General features: G+C 40.0%; 2 protein-coding genes across 2 annotated transcripts; one reads left to right on the forward strand and one right to left on the reverse strand.

Moving 5' to 3' along the window:
* The first annotated feature begins 308 nt into the window (after positions 1-308).
* On the forward strand, positions 309-1,978 carry LOC121603355. The gene is made up of 3 exons (XM_041932015.1): positions 309-489; positions 1,276-1,390; positions 1,574-1,978. Exons 1-3 carry the CDS (start codon positions 419-421, stop codon positions 1,976-1,978), a joined length of 591 nt encoding a protein of 196 aa, XP_041787949.1. The 5' UTR covers positions 309-418.
* Positions 1,979-2,330: 352 nt separating this feature from the next.
* LOC121603353 lies at positions 2,331-8,337 on the reverse strand. The gene is made up of 4 exons (XM_041932014.1): positions 7,659-8,337; positions 4,167-4,295; positions 3,941-4,057; positions 2,331-2,398 (listed from the first exon to the last, which is right to left on the reverse strand). The coding sequence occupies exons 1-4, from the start codon at positions 7,663-7,665 to the stop codon at positions 2,331-2,333; spliced, it is 321 nt and encodes a 106-aa protein (XP_041787948.1). The 5' UTR covers positions 7,666-8,337.
* Between the last annotated feature and the right edge of the window lie 8,664 nt (positions 8,338-17,001).

The following is a 17,001-nucleotide window of genomic DNA, read 5'->3' on the forward strand; positions in this document are numbered from 1 at the left end:
CGTGAAAGGCGTCCCGTATGGGCACTGCTCTGCTTTTGTTCGGACTTGGTCGTAAACCAAACGAACGGTATTATTGAAAAAGCGACCATCGAACCATAACCCATCCATCGAAAACCGCCAATGTATGAGTGGAGTACTAAAAGGCTCAAAATCAAAAAAAAGGGAAACAAAGCAACGGGAATACTGTTGACGTTGACAGGTCAAAAAAGTTGGAGCTCGCGAATCGATTTCATTTCGAGCCTGGTGCTTGCAACGATCGGTACGGAACTCGGTTTCGGTTCAGCTGCCCAGGTGGAAGCTTTATTTTTTAAGTGCTTTCGATTGTGGGCCACCTCCCCCGATTAATGGACGTTCCAAAAGCGTACGGTTTGGAAACAGATACGCAACAGCATCGTAACGTGGTGAACCGGATAGTGTAATGAATGTGATTAAGTTCAAACTTCCGGTTAGCTTCGAGCCAAAGTGCAAGCTGTACAGTAGCCGGCGCAGGTCAGTCATGTTCATGTTGCGGGGTGTGTTTTGTGTTGGTCAAATTTACTAGCCTAAGCAGTGAGTGTGAAGTGAGATGTAACAGAAATTTGAATTTAACTACTTGGCAACCACGAGCAATAGATTGTGTGTTTGTGGTTTCACTAGTTTCATACATCCTTTTCATAGCATTCATTCAATGTACATGCTATTTTGTGTGGTTGGTTTTCAACATGAATTTAATTACCCAACTATTGGATTGGAGGATTGTTCAACCACTAAAGGGTTGTTTGTGGCAAAAGCAAACATTTGGTTGACTCATTTATCACAACTCACAGTGATCACGGTTTGTCTTGTAATGCTTGTGTGCAAGCTTTTTCAAATTCGAATTGAATATTTCCATCGTCTCTGGGCCAACTTTGCAATCATTCTCACGGCCTTGGCAGCTTATACACTCTCGCCTGCATTCAACATCCTGCATTCAAACCATTTGACTAATATAACATCGCAGGGAAAGTAGTGGCAGGAAATTGGTATCCCGTCTGGCTCTGAAGGTGCCTGTGCTTGCATAACCTGAACCAATTATGGAAGTTATTTATTCCGCCCAGATCTGGGCGGTGGAGGGCACTGTTGCGACTGGCGGGGTAATTTAGCTTTATGTTAGGAGCGCCATTAAACACTCGCGACACTGGGCGCTGACGATCGATGCACCGGTTCAGCTTCACGCGTTGGTTGCAAATTAATGCCTAGAAAGTACTACCTATTCCTTCCTCTTTCGTTACATGCGTTACGTTTATGAATGGGCAGGATTCCTCGGAGCGCCCACACTACACCGGACACGCTTTTCAGCCTGTGCGAGCTAATGCTTCGGAAGCTTCTGGGCAGTCGAGTTCCGCGCAGAAAGTTCTGGCCCACCGTGTTGGTAAGTGAAGTAAGTTGGACCTAGCCTAGGCGGCTTTGGTTTTGTTACGATCTCTCATCTCCGCTGGGACGGTCATGGACGTCCGTGGCACGTTGCACGGCGTAATTGATTGCTTTGAGCGCATGTCATCGGTCGAATGAATATATTCTATCCTCTCTTTACTCTTTGTATCGCCACCCGCAGTCCCTGCTGCCCGGATCTGAGTCACGTCGGATCGGTGTGCGGCACCAGGTGGAGTGTCCACATGATTTTAACATCCATCTTAGGTCCAGCGTAAACTATGCCAATCATTGGAACCTGCTGACGGAAGCTTTGCAGCACGAGCCACGGTGGCCACGGATACGCATCGGTGATCCAGCACGCAACCGGATCACCCGCCTCCACCAGGACTACCCATCGCAGCACATTTGGCAGATCCGACCCTATGACATGCTGACCAGCGCGTTTATAGTACGCACAGCGGCAAAGATTGCGTCACTGGAACAGCAGCGCACCCTGGGCAGGTTCCGACCGGGACGAACTGCGTCCTCTTTAACCACTACCACCATTACCACCACTACTACGTCTACCTCATCCGTCGACGGTTGAGTCGGGATAGATCGATCGATGTGCCGGATGACGACGACGACGACGACGACGACCGGGATGACACACAGCGGGTGCAACAGATACAGCGGCAACAGCTAATGGTAATCGGAAAACGCACAACCGGAAGCTACGAGCTACGACTGAACAGCGTGTCAGTTAAAGGCTCCCGACACAAGCGACCGACACGCTAGAAGATTCGTTTAGCAAACACTACCCTAACCTAGCGTCTCCCCTTCTTATCGATATCATTCAATTTCCGAGCTTACCTGCACTACTATTATCACAGAATCATTTTGTAATGGACCGTAGATGTCCTCGTTGAGAACAGTCTGGAGGTCGTTGTAGCGATTTATCATGCGCATGATGTCGCTAATGTTGGCCGTCCTGGCCCATCGCCAGCATAGTGTGTACCATTTTGACCTAATATACGATCGAAAAGAAAGGAGAAGAAAATACAATTGAAACTTCAAAACTAAATAAAATGCACTGAAACTAGTATAAACATAGAAAAATAAACGTGGATTATCAGCGTTTTAAAAGTTGTTTAATATTACCAAACGAAACATTTACACTTCATCATAGACGTGCTGCCCAGTAGCGTGTCTGTTTTTGAGTTTTACGTCCGATCCGTGAATTTGATGAGAAACCAATTTTGTTCCACCTTGAGGTAAAAGCGAACAAAAAATAAACAAAATCCAAAATAGCAGGCGCAGCACAGCGAAACACGTTTCCCATCAAAAGTGACACTTTTTCGTGTCGTGGGCACGGAATGGCCTGCTTTGCCGTTGCGGTTCGTCGGGGTTCGAGTTTTCTGTAGAATTCGTTTGAATTCGTTGCATTTTTGCGCGTTCCTCACATTATCGAGCGCTTTGCAAATGGTGTTATGGTCTTTATCAAAGTTTTGTCCTTCCAGGATAAACGCCAACACGGCTAGCACAAATGCAAGTGGCGAGTGGAGGAAATGAAAACGAAAAGAGAATTCAGTTTCCGTTCCATTATGCAACTCGCAGTCAACCAATAAAAACCATTTTGCCGCTGGCGAAAGACGTAAAAGCTAAAAGCATAGCACCGTAAACTTGGTTTCTCGTGTAGTTTATTTTTTTTTTTGTAACAAATGTAGCTTTGGAAGGAAAGGAAAGTATAATCTGAGGAAAGCTTCACCAAACGGTTTAGATCTTTGTTCAGAGCATCCATGAAATATGTGCATAAGATTGATTGTATTTCTTATACTTTTTGCTGTACAAGATTTGCTCCAGATAGGAGTAGGTGGAAAATAAATATTTCCTTCGTTTAAGGAAGCACGTGGAACAGGCAGCATGCACGAGCGTTCAGCTACGAGGAACCCCTTGTACACTGAACTTTTGCAACGATTGTTTATAATTAATTCGTGCTATAAGTGTTGTAAAACAAAACTAGCTTCCAGGGGATTAGGCGTCTTCCGGATGGTAATTGAGTTGCTGATGGATGCTTAATATTTAACAGCATGCAACCGGTGAGTCGTTCGAACTTATCGAGCTGAAATTATTCATCATCCCCCCTCCACCCAAACGCTTGTTGAAAAACCAGCACGAGTGTCGGTGATGCTTCGGTGCACCCCCAACCCGTGTACTGCTGACAGGAACGACATCGTAAAAGTTTACGTTATTCCATTAATATTAGTAACACCGGTCGTCCTGTTTTCGCCCGCTGGAGCAAGTGATGTTTCTACTTCTAGCAAGCACAGTGAATGATAAATGATTCATCAACAATCTAGTGCGATAGTAGCTGTAGTTTTTACTAGCCGGCATTGCTAGGCGGACTGGAACTATTTCCAAGGGTTCACAGAGACTAACTGGCAACACAAAGCGCAAGTGAGGGGGCTAGGTTCGACGAAATCCACCACAACGGTGTTAAATACTTTCACCAACATTTTTGACCTCCGAATCGGCGTTGCCGCTGTTGGCAGTGCTAGCAAATACTTACCGTGCGTAGAGTTGCGAGGTTTTCCGGTCAAATACTTATGAAATACCGGTGGCACCATCTGCAGGATCGCTGCCGTGGAATAGTTGGCATTATCGCTGGATCCACTGTCGGAGGAGTCTGCGTAGAAACGGGAAAGTAAAGCCGATGGATGAGTGCACTTACGGTGATTGTGCAAAGAATATCCCCTTGCGGTGCGGTAAATCCTTCTTGCAAAGTGTATGCTTACCATAGTTTATCACATGGAACTGCAGGAACGCGAACAGAATGAATATAATTATGGCGGAACGGATGTACAGCGTGTGTCTTCTACGGGACAGTGCGCCAGTGTTTGGTAGTGCAATCGGAATTCGTCGACCTGTGGAAAGGAAAAAGGAATTATTATTGAGTGGTGATAACTAAAAGGACTAATTTAACTCTCAAAATAAAGTCGATAAAAAGAAGTTTATTAAGCTGTTAAGTATTTTCCATGATACACACTTGCTTACGAAAGTTAAGGAACATATGTTCCAAACTTCATTATGCAACAGAGACAGTAATTTTGGAATTTGCAGAAAATGCCGAATTTCACTCATTTTTGCTTGCTGAGCGTGCTTCAGGCCAACATAACCCAACATTCCATGGGTACATAATCCTGCAATGTTAATGAATTTCGGCAGCTACACTGCCAAACGTAGCAACGAAAGTTTGTTGCTGACGTTTGGAATTGAAACATCATCGAAAGATGGAAAACGATGTCTGCTCGTACCGAATTTTAATCCTCGCGGGCAAAACTTTTGCTACACATTAGCGGAACACGCACACACACAACAAAAGCGAACGCCAAACATGTGTGACTGTATGGTGTATGCAGTTCCGTGAAAGCAGTTTTAACAATTTGTCGTATCGCTTTTTTCTTTTAATTCTGTCACTGCGCCGGAAGTTTGCAAAAGCACACAAACAAAAACATCCAGAAACAACTACGGGCTTGGCTAAGCGAATGTAAAACAAAAACAATATTATTGTGAAAAAAAATGTATTTAAAAAAAAAATAAAACTTTCCAAAAAATCTCTGGTACCGTGTTTGATGCATGATGGCTGCCCCTTAGCCACTGGCAAACGTTTCAAGGGAAAATTTGACCTCCTGACAAACCCTTTTTGGCGGGCAAAGTTGAAACGTTCGCTGAGGGATGTAACGAAGACGGACGCTCAAACAGAAGCACTTTTTTCTTGCTCCCGCGCATCCAACACACAATACCCGACGGGATTCCAATTGGGCCGAACATGGTAGCGAATGGCATACATTTGTGTCGAAATTGTTTCGCACCAGTGGGGTTTATCTTTTCTGGCATATTTAACTCGTACCCAGCGCGTCCCATGGCGGGGCGGGCTCACCGCGAGCATCGTTGTCATCGTTGTGGTGGATCATCGCAAGTACGGTTTATTGGTCGGCAAGGAGCAAGCATATCACCACGATACACACAACTTTGCAGCTGTGCCGTTTGTAGGTGAGGAAGTAATGTCGATTTTCGAATTTTTCGTTACATAATCTTCTCTATCTTAGCGTGGTGATGGGCTATACTAGCTACGGGCTAACCCATTGACTGGGAAAGTAGTCGGCAACTGGTAAGGCCATTAAATGTCCCCTCCTCTAGAACCTCATCGTTGGAAGCCATGGAAATGAAATGAGCCAAAGCAAATGCACAGGGGCACTTTTTGGATAGAAACTGAAACTGAAAGTCTTCCGCAACTCAACACCGACTGTACGCATGGTGAATCAATTTCAGTGACTCCTGGAAACTAATATCCGGAATCCTTTCCCAGAATGTTTCCACAGAGGGAATTCAAATTCTTGATCATCTAATAAAACTCGAACAGTCAGCTGTTGCGCAATGTTTCCGGTGCTCAATAAACGTTGAGGAAAAGGAGAAATGCTATGCGTAGAGTTAACGAATCGTTTCGTTTCTAATATTTCAATTCATTTTGCCGCCTGAGCGACGATAGCACGCAAGGAAAAATACTCTCCTCCCACAGTCACAAATGGAATTGGTCATAGGTCGTTCTGAGAAGCGCAGCAAAAATGTTACGACGTAAACCGGGTTTTGAAGCGATTGTTTCGTAGTTGAATAGGCTGTTTTTGCTCTACGACGGCGTTTCAAAATTGGATAGTTATTAGCATCACCTGCGTTTATTGAATTGGTTTTGGGCCTATGTGAAGGACCGAAAAGAAGCACAAGAATCGACAACTGGCGGTGTAAATGTTAGGTAGTACGTTGCAATATTGTAGTGAACCATTTGATATCATTGTCTGTGAATGTATTTTCGTTTTTGTTTTAGTTTGTACTGTGCTTAAAATAGCCCGAAGGGACGATGATTGATATTCTTCGTACCTTTGATTAAATATTTATTAATAAACAACAATGAAGGATGAAAGGCAGCAGCATAAAATGCCGTGGGATATTCAGACAAAAGAATTATTAAAAGGACTTAATTAAATTCAATCGCTCTGTATACTGGAACGTTTTAAGCGTTTGAGACTACGTGACTTTTCTATTCATAAAGTATCATCAGTGGGAAAGGTCAAGTCGATGAACTTAAGGGTTACAAGTCAAAATGAATGGTCCAGCGTTGTAATATAAAGAAACGCTTAGTCTCGTAACAACGTCAACTCACCCTCAAATGGATTTATCTCAAATAGCAAAAGGATTCTTTGAGCTTCTTTTCTTGGCAACACACGGCCACAGCAAAACATGTGACCAGTGTGCCCTTCCAAAGTGTTTCATTTCACTTGCATGAAATACTAAATAATTCAAGTTGCACGCGCGTGCTGCAAAATCACGCATCACGCGACCATAGGGAACCATTAATCACGGCACAACGCACAAAACATAAAGCGTCTGTTCTTCTTTCGATTCTCATTTCTCACGACACGATTTATCTTCACAATTAAGTATTAACTCAACTTTACCGAACGGACTCATTCTACGGAATGAAATGTTTGTTTTCCTTGACTTCCCCGTGCTGAGGTTTTGCGCTGTTCGAGTTCGTTCCGTCCCCATCGGGGACAGTATTGAAACCAGCTTCAGCAAGTATAGTAACACACTCCAACACAACCAACAAAGTGTTGCCTCCCGCGGTATACTAATTCGACGAAATGGATTAATTTTCCAGTGGCCGGGTTGCAGGACCTGTTCTAGGAAGATTCCAAGCAGGCAGGAGCATGTTGATAATTTAACAAGCTTTTCGTCTGTTAAAACATTGCCAACGCGTAATTTTAACAGGACCACCTAGCGGAAAAGCCGCAGATTACAAAGAAAAAAGGAAATCGTCGCTAATGCTACAAAGCAGACAGCAGCAGACAGTTTCCGTTTTGGCACCGCGAGAGTTTCTTCAATATTGTTGGTGGTTTCTGTGGTGATAGCCATTGTTTTGTAGCATATTTTGTGGCGCACCATGAACCCATACCCTAAGTTGTGGGTAACATTCTTATCACATTTCTTCAGCGAATTTCCTTCTAAAAGAAAACATTTCTTCTTTCTGTCGAACTTAATATTGAAGGGGCACTTGCTAGGCGGGAACTAACGTAAATTGTTTTTTTTTTTTTTTTTTTGGAACAGAAATATGTTTACTGTATCACACAAAATACACCCATTCGAACGGAGGGGAATGAATATTCATCTACTTCGCTGTATCTGTGGAGTTTAACCATCAAGACGGAATATTCGGCTTACTTAATACTTACCTCTCATTATATAATGTTATCCACTCGGCGGTCGGAGCTTGCCAAGAGGGTTTCAGCAACCGAGCCAGGACTTCCTGCGGCTGCACCCACAAAGGATAGTCGGAACCGTACTTGTCGTCTTCGTTCGTGATTCCGATGTACGCGAAAATGGTTTGTGCCGAGTTGCGTCTTCTCATTCACTGTATGTATCTTCAACTTCAACTTTAAGTTTGATAGAAAATTTCAATGCGCGCATGACAGACTAAAAGTCACTTGAAAAGAAATATTCACGGTTTGAATCATCCATTCATTCAGACGACGCACCCAGGAGAAGCTAAAGCGCAAGGACAACGTTCAGGTGAAGTGTGGCAATCTGCAACACCACGTTAAGCACGTTCGCATAGCTGCTAGTAGAGCGTCGTTCTCGGTTGCAATCTAGCATAATGTCCGCACCTCGATGCTATTGTGCAACGCTGGCGACACAAACGAAGACAGTAGGTGCGCTTGGATTAAACCGCGAAGCATTGCTTCGGAACGCTTGGAAACAACCGTGTTACACCACCACGACACGAATAAGGTGCCAGGGACATACGAAAGGGTGCGATCAGGTTGGTGCTGGGGCTGCAGCGGCAACAACACACGTTCGCTGGTAGTGCTGCAATTAGCTCCGCGTGTTGGTTAGTTATGCCCGGTAGCATCTATTTGTAAAGAAGAGAAAGAGAATAGAAAATGCATGTAATTTAAATTAATTTAGATGCATTAAGAATCCAGCTCTAATTAAATACGGTGCGACATTGGTACATATAATTGAAATTTATATTACAAACAATTACGTGAAAACAGTATTTAAAAAATAGCAAAACATATTTTAAAGTGTACGTTTTATGAATACAATTTCTGTAAATACTAACAGAAACAAATTGTTCAAATGTGCGCTTATTGCCTTTAACAATACACGTAGATGCTAGAAGAAGTTCAACGCGAGTGAAAAAAAACATGAAAGTTTTGCATTAACCAGCGGCAGTTTCTCAAGGATCGAAAGTATACTGCAACACTGACTCTGATCGAAACGGACAGCAAATTATGAGGTAGCAAGAGGAACTTTATATGAAATCTTACTGAAGGAATGAAATAAGTCGAAGTTCCTTTTTTCTCTCTTCACAATACTCTGAGGCAGCTTTTACATTAACTTTGTTTGAAAGATGGCAAGGAAGAAGCAGCATCTGCTGCCGAGAATTTGAAGAGAATGATGAGAGGTAGGTTAGCTCAGGCGATGGGGACATATTCATAAGAATGACGCAAAATCGACCTGATATCGTCGTCTCGGAAAACAAAGCCGAAAACGAACGACCTGTTTAAGAACCTTCTAAGAATGTTACAACTGGTTGCTTAATTTAATTTCCAGCGCAAAAATGTCACAAAAATATCGCATTTGACATATTTCTCCTTTTAATTATACGCAGAAAAAGCGAAAATAGGAAGGACATACTAAGCTTGAATTCAAAACGGTCTGCAGTGAAATAACCCATTCTGATGGAATGGTGCTGAATACCATGTTTACATTTCTTTTGAAGTCCCGAAAAATACGGGTTTTTTTTCAATGCTACCGTGACTTAAGCTCATTATTAGAAACGATGTCATTTTTTTGCTGTAATCCTTCATTTATCTCAATTCTCAGATACTTCCTCTTACAAGAGAAGCATACCGTTCAAATAGGTTCACACATTTTCACTCAGCCGGGTGAAGTATCATCAAACGTCTTTTTCCATTTTTCATCATCGTAGCAAACGGTTGCGGACAAATTGAATTGCGCCGAGTCTCGTCTCGTTGCGCGGAGGTTGTATCGTAGATATGGCTTTATTCGTCGGTGACTGGCAGGGCATGTTAATGGTCGAGCAGCGTGATACACATTTCCGGCATAAAAGTCAGTTGTAAATCGAGCGTAATGAAACTCGGAAAGCTTTGACTCACATTATGTGCGTAAAGTTTGAAAGGATAGTAGAAGGTAAATCCAAGAAAAGAATGCTCTGGAATGGTCCATGGCAAGATAACGAGCGAGCAAAATGATGCGCCAGGAAGAGTAATTTGGTAAAGAACAATCAATGATACGGGGTTTCCAGCATCTCGCCGTGCTGAGAACGGGTAGGTCTCATTGGTTATGCTATCGAATACAAAGCATTGACATTATTGCATCAACTGTGTAACAGTTGCTACATGAACTGTTTTACTACATAACTACACACTTGACTACATATACTGTTTAACTACATAGATCATGTTATGAATATGATGTTATCATCACATCATGTCATGTTATAAATCATGTTATGAAGATGTTGTTATCAATAAAAACATGATGTTGATGCAACATCGCTTCCGTAGCTGTCATAGTTGAGGTCGGATACTTAATCTATTTAAGTGAACACAATTTAAATGAAGGAGAAGGTAGGTAAAGACGGACAATGCGGGAAAGACGGACACTTCTCATTAATGCATGAAAAAGCTAATGTTCGAATAATTCAACAATGCAGCATCCTAACTTCAAGTTAAACAACACATTTGAGACATTTTTGGCATAATATATGCAAAATTGGTTAAATCCACCAACAAAATCAATTTTAAATCATGTGCATCCTTGTGGATTTTAAAGGAAACTAATCTCTACAAACAAGTGTAGTAAATATGGATAAACATATTTATAAAAACATAACTTATATGAAAAAAGCATTAGAAATAACAAAAATTTTCACCTTTCACTATTACCATAAGAACTCTTGTATTTTTTTCTTCTTTTTCTTGAACTTTTAATTCTTTTTTTAACTCAAATAGTATTGGTGATTTCTGAATTTTAAAATACGAGAGGCGAATGCTAAAAGCCTCGTAAAAAATAAAACAACAACAACAACATCCTTGTGGTTCTAATTTGACTACTACGGATCTTAATCTCTACAACTTGTATTGTTTATATTTCCGGAAGTTTTATTTCATTAATGAGTTGTGGTGATCATCAATGAAACAAACTAGCGAATAAATAAGAATGAAAGCAATACAAATTTTGTTTTCTGGTGGTTTGAACATCCTGACACCAAAGCGGGAATGACGGACACTTTGTTGTAGGGAAAGATGGACACCGAATTTATTGATTTATTTTACTTCTTATATCAATTGGTGATGAATACATTTCTTCAAATACCTTAAATAAGGGTATTCCGAAGCTATAAACCAATCAGGAACTAGAAAAAGTATTAAAAAAAGCGAGTAATGAAACACCGGTCAAAATAGTAGCCATTCGTTATGCTATTACTCGCTCGACGCTGATGAGGCGCTTCACGAAATCCAATATCTTGTCACGACTTGGACAACTTTAAGCAATAAAAAGATGAGGCATTGATACTACATCTTTCAGGAATAGATGAGAAATTCTATGGGATTACAAATATCAAATGTTGAATTTTGACATGATAATACTTTAGATGCTGCATTCTACGATATATTGCAAGCGCCGCTTACAATTTCTAAATTCATGGCTGAATGAACCGTCGTTGCAATTGGCCTAGAATTAGTTTATGTACGCACCACGATTTGGAAAGCAATAGGATATGTTAAAATAGTATAAACCTCCTCAATTTCCAACGTTTTATAGGTGTCTATCTTACCCTTCATGGTGTCCATCTTTCCCATATCAGGTGTCCGTCTTACCCGAACATTTCAAAACTGCACGAAAAAAATCATGTTTTTCATTCATTAAAAAACGCAAAAATTGATGGAAACTTAAAAGTTTCAACACATTTGCTGACAAAACATCAGTGTAAGATAATATATGCACATTTTCATGGTCGTTGCACTTATACATCCGCAGATTTTTACCATTTCCCTTAACGTGTCCGTCTTTACCTACCTTCCCTTAACACAAGACATTCTGATGGTCATTTTACCCATCATATCAGTAAAGTGACCATTGGGGCTTTAAAGCTGAATTACTACTGAAGCTCAATTTTTACAGGCCCCCACATCCCAAGAGTAATTAAAAGTCGTGGAGTTTTAATGTCTTTACTACAGTTTTCCCAGTAGGATAGAACCGGGACTGTGAAAAGATGATGTGAAATTTCGTTAACTGTAAACTGGAAATCATGGATAAATAAAATATACCAGCTAGTTTAGCCGGGTTACCCAAAGTACCAAAGGAGTTTGAACTAGATCATGAAGTCTTATGTCGACAGGTTGGGAATAAGAGTCTTTTTCAAGTGCCATACTATGGATTGAATATTTCATGAAGCTTCAAGCTTATCTCATACCATCCTCCACAGCAGAAGAGTTAAATTTTGGAATTGAGTCTTAATGTGAAGATGAAACGCATCCGCAATGTTTATTTAAAATGTCCGTATAGAAACTGTGTGTGCTTTTGATGTTCAGTATACCAAGTAGTTATAATTGGTGTATATAAAATGTGTAAAATCGTTGTTTCCACGGTTGGTTATGTGAATCTACTAGAGCTACCTAACTTTTATATATTTTTATTTTTTTAAGGTTATCCCATCAAACTCAAGTGCTTTAAACTGGTGTTCTAATATTAGTTTCCGCGTTTAGGTCTAATAGCACGGTAACCAAGAATGAAGTGTTTCCTTGTAGGATTAGGAAGGCCTAGCAATGAAAATCTTGCAGTGCAGTACATCTTAATCCACTAATATTATCGATATAAAAGAATGGCGAAGAAGGCTTCACCAGAAGTAAACAACCTATAAAGTTATCTTCATTCAGAAGCATTCCTTTGAAATGCATTTCTTCGATTTCTATAGAACGAGAAACGGAATGTATTACATTTAGAAGAGAATAGCAGTTTTCTAAGAATAGAAAGGACCCTAAAATGTTCAGAAACATGCGTTGAGGAATCTAGCGTATAATTGTTATCGATTTTTATTATTTGCGTCCAGGTTGAATGTGAAGGCAGGCATTAGTTGTTTTATTGATGTTTGCGCTATTACCAAGCGGAGTCCAATTACGTGTTGGTGACTGTGTTCCGGACATTTCTGAGCAGCGGTAAATGGCACGCTTTCGGCCAATGTTAACAAGTTGCCCGATGTTTCAGGATTCCAGTTATAGATTTCAACGTTTTCCTAATCAGTTGTTTGCTAGGGAGGTGAGTCATGAATTATGATCTCATATCATAAGACAGGCATCCTTGTGTCTGTTAGCGAATGATTTTGTGTAACAAATAAATTGAGCTTTTTCTTTTGGATATTACATTTTTATTGCTCTTAATTTCATGAATTATCGGAATAATTTGTATACAATAATTATTATGTTACATAATTATTTGTTTTATTCTTGTCGTTCGTATCGGATAATTTGTTTTTATTATTATGGCATTTTTAAATGAAATGTGTTGTACACTTAAAAGGAAAAATGTAAAGTTTATAATTGATTGTGTAATTGAATACGCCAAAACCTTTTTGGAAAAGTATAATAGAGGACATTTCTGAACCCTCAACGACATGATGTTATTTGCAAAAATTCTGCAAAGGGTAGCATTAGCCGACGGTTGCAATGAATGAATGAATGAATGAATCCTTAACCTACTTTCACCACCGATACACTGTACGCTTGATGAGCAGAAACCAGCAGCATGCTTCAGTAGGTTTTATAACATTTTGCTAATTGGCTTTCCCTTCATTGAATTCCTACAACACGAGGACTGCTGTAGAGTTTGTTGTTAAAAAAAGCTATTTGCCAGACAGTACGACCTACTGCGAAGAATAGCAACATGATCTTATTGAAACAGTGTCATTTGTATCAAAAAGCTATGGAATGATTTAAAAAAAAAATGCGTTTCTATAAATCATTCATAATTGGTGCTTCATTTTGTGCTACCGTCTTAGCTGTTCAGATTCAACGCCAATGATGCTAGGGCATAATATTGAGTCTTATAAAATGTCCCATGACACCAACTCTATTTGAGAATAATTGATTATGTCACTCCTGCTACTTTCAGTAACCACATTTGTCAGTTAAAGTTACATTTGTATTATTGAATTTAATTTAAGGTTTATCAATAAACTTTCTATTTCTACAATCTACCATGACACATTCTTTTGAATAGTATTTTAATATTGTTTGGGTGCATATTTTTGTAAAACCCTATTCCTAGACTCCGTAAAGAATTTGTTTGGATAGCAAGGCCCCATGCTAACATTCCGTAGTCACCAAATTTTATCACTGTACGGAATGAAGACGATGGTTGTAAACTTGTTGAAAAACGCCCACAACACACATTTCTATTGCTTCTCACTGAGTAGAGTACGTTATCGGCATAAATAATACCCGCAACAGTCGGGTTTGCTTCAGCAGAACTTTTATCAGTCTACCAACGCTTCTGTAGCCGTTTCGTTAGAAAATGGAAAGCTGATATACCGCAAGAGATAGCCGTTGAATAATCTTTTTTCATTTGTTTTCGAATATTGAGACAGATTGTACGTGCTGGAGCAAATTGTCCGAATATGTGAAGCATGTCACATCAAATACCGCATTTGTTGTGCTGATGATCTGATTCTTCCTTGGTGAATGGCTCCGGGCTCCGGCAGACGTCTTCAGACACGGCTGTTCGTCATGTGCCGTCGGTGACACTCATGCACGGCGCGTATGGTGTGTGCTTAATTCTTTTATTTATGATTCCTGTCACTTTCAGCTTTCCGCATGCAGAGCCCAAAATTGCCTGCAATCCGCCTCAACCAAAACGTGTCAAGAATACGTCCGGCGACAGACAACACCTTCTGGTACTAGGTGGTACACCCAGAAACAAGAAAAAGCTGATGACATGAGCGTACCACTGGCAAAAGCTTATGAGAGCGAAAGCGAGCAAGCTCAAGACGAAAGGAATTTGCAATTTTATATCTTGTGATGGAAGAAGAAGAAACAAAAATTGCAGTTCAAACGAAGTTCATGCATTGGTTGTTGGTGCATTTCGCGTGAGCAACCATGGGTACCTTCTGCTGGTAACTAATTGAAATCTATATTAATGGTGGCTCTTTTTCGCGCAAGGAACAGAATCTGATGATTGAAACAGGTGCACCAGTGCATGGCTTGAGGAAAAGTACATGAAACCGAGTAGAACATTTATCACAAGTAGCTGAACGGCAAGGAAAGGAAATGAAGCATAATTTATCACTCTTCAACCTCTCGTGCTTCTTACCGATCTTGGTGTATGATGAAGACGAACGGCAAATACCATTAGTTTGCTATCAAGTTGAAAGGATAACATTTTCGAGCAAGTAAGGAATAGATTCCAACATCGAGTATCACACGATAAACAGCTGTAAATTTCGATTCGCCCTATGCTTGTCCATTTATTGTTTATGTATGTGTTCTGGAGCATTCGCATACGGCACCTGTATTTGACAGGGAGTGGCCTGTGCTTCTGAGGTTTTAATAATCGATTCAAAAATGCAATAGTTCAATCGAAAGTGTAGTGCATGCCCTGGAATGGTTTGGTAAATATTTTATTATGAGAAGATACGTTTGTTACGAATAGACCTACGATCTATATGGTATATCCGAGATTTTTACTAACTTTAGTGTATCCTTCTGCATTGCATGAAAGGTTATCGACATTCCATTCTAGATTTACCAACATTCCATTCTAGAAATAAACTGGAAAACCAGGCTTTACGGACTCGTAGGACACAGACATTGTAGACGAACGAGTGACTATTTCTCATTGTTGAATGTCATCTCTTATTAGAACCGTTGGAACGAGCAATCCCAGATTCAGTTTCTGTCTCTAGATAACCTATTTTTAATTAGTGTGAATAGTTTCGCATATGGTTAGGCATGAGATACATAGTGTGAAGGAAAGTAAAGTCTTGGCTCGTGTTTAAAATGTACGTTAACAGTTTGTCTAAAGCACAGTCTGAAGGATGTTATCTATAGTGAGACATTGCTTCAGGTCAGTCAGGTGAGTCAGGTTGTACTTCTGTAACAGATTCTATTATTGTGTCTTGATTAATATGTTAAGTCTGTTTTGAGCATAGCATAGAATAATGATTATGGCTTTATAATAAGCGCCTGTTGCAGACATCTCTGGAAAATCTTTAAAGTTATTTTCATTGCTGAAAATCACATGCTGCACACAACACTGCTTACCCAAAGGTACAGTGGGACCCTTCATAACGAGTTTAATACGTTTCTCAATCATTATGTGGGAGTTTTTTTTCAATTAAGTCTTACTTTTCGGTGAAAAGTAAAATAATCGATTCCATAACCACAAATATGCTAGTATGAATGTACATATAAATAGGAAAACATAAAAAATGTCTTCATATTACTGATGTCTTCTTCTTCTTCTTCTTTGGCTCAACAACCGATGCCGGTCAAGGCCTACCAACCCACTTGTGGGTTTGGCTTTCAGTGTACTTATTGATTTCCCCCCATAGCAGGATAGTCAGTCCTACGTATGGCGCACGGTCTATTTGGGGCTTGAACCCATGACGGGCATGTTATTAAGTCGTACGAGTTGACGACTGCACCATGAGACCGGCTAATTACTGATGTATTGGAAGATAATTGGAGTTCACTATTTCTCTGTCATTATTATTCAATCATTTTTTCAGTTTCAGTCTACAGTTTCAAGTCATCGCTTGCATTGCTGCAAAATAAAATAGTTAAACGATATTTTATCTGTTTGTGTCGAAAGAAGAGTTCGTTGCTCAGTTATTGGACATTTCCTACTATATTTTATCGATTTTTTTTTATCGAAATTGAATATTTGTGATAAATATCTTTCAGTACAAACGAAATTTTCAAAGATTACGATAAATTAAATGGCATTAAATCTATAATTATGTATTCACGAGATATCATATCACACACTTGTACATCATAAAGTTATACAATATACAGTTATATAATCTCCTCCTTAAATTAAACGTTTAGTTTTACATAGTTTTACATTAAACGAAGCTCCCATTTGCCTAAGCGATAAGCAAAGTTATAGAAATGCTCAATATTAACCGATCGTGATCTTGATTTCACATCGAAACCAAAAAACGCATCAAGAAAACTTATGAGATTGCTCGTTATGCGAGATACTACTAGTTAAGAGAGTATTTGTTGAGCATTTTGATTTGCTTTGTGTGGAAAAACTCGTTGTAAGTGGTACTCGTTATGAGGGGTTCGCTATATTGATGAATATATGTGAATTATTACAGTGCTATTATCGGAGCTTCGACGACAATTACAAACGGACTGTATGTTGGCAATTATGGTTTTGTTACAGAAGATCTACGAACTATTCACCAAGAGTCACCAAGGGTATGTTTGAATAGTCTGTGCTTTCAATGTAAGGAGCATTATAGTTTCAAGACACCCCAAA

The sequence above is a fragment of the Anopheles merus genome, unplaced genomic scaffold, assembly GCF_017562075.2.
Source record: "Anopheles merus strain MAF unplaced genomic scaffold, AmerM5.1 LNR4001156, whole genome shotgun sequence".
NCBI classification, from domain to species: Eukaryota; Metazoa; Arthropoda; class Insecta; order Diptera; family Culicidae; genus Anopheles; species Anopheles merus.

Bases quoted from the DNA above. Each gene is read 5' to 3' on its own strand.
- LOC121603353 (XM_041932014.1), bottom strand. The intron at 4,058-4,166 runs GTAAGCATACAC...GTTTCTACGCAG, and splicing joins GTTCCATGTGATAAACTATG to ACTCCTCCGACAGTGGATCC. The intron at 2,399-3,940 runs GTAAGTATTTGC...ATCGTATATTAG, and splicing joins ACCTCGCAACTCTACGCACG to GTCAAAATGGTACACACTAT.
- LOC121603355 (XM_041932015.1), top strand. From the start codon at position 419: ATGAATGTGATTAAGTTCAAACTTCCGGTTAGCTTCGAGCCAAAGTGC. The intron at 490-1,275 runs GTCAGTCATGTT...ATGAATGGGCAG, and splicing joins CTGTACAGTAGCCGGCGCAG to GATTCCTCGGAGCGCCCACA. The intron at 1,391-1,573 runs GTAAGTGAAGTA...CGCCACCCGCAG, and splicing joins AGTTCTGGCCCACCGTGTTG to TCCCTGCTGCCCGGATCTGA.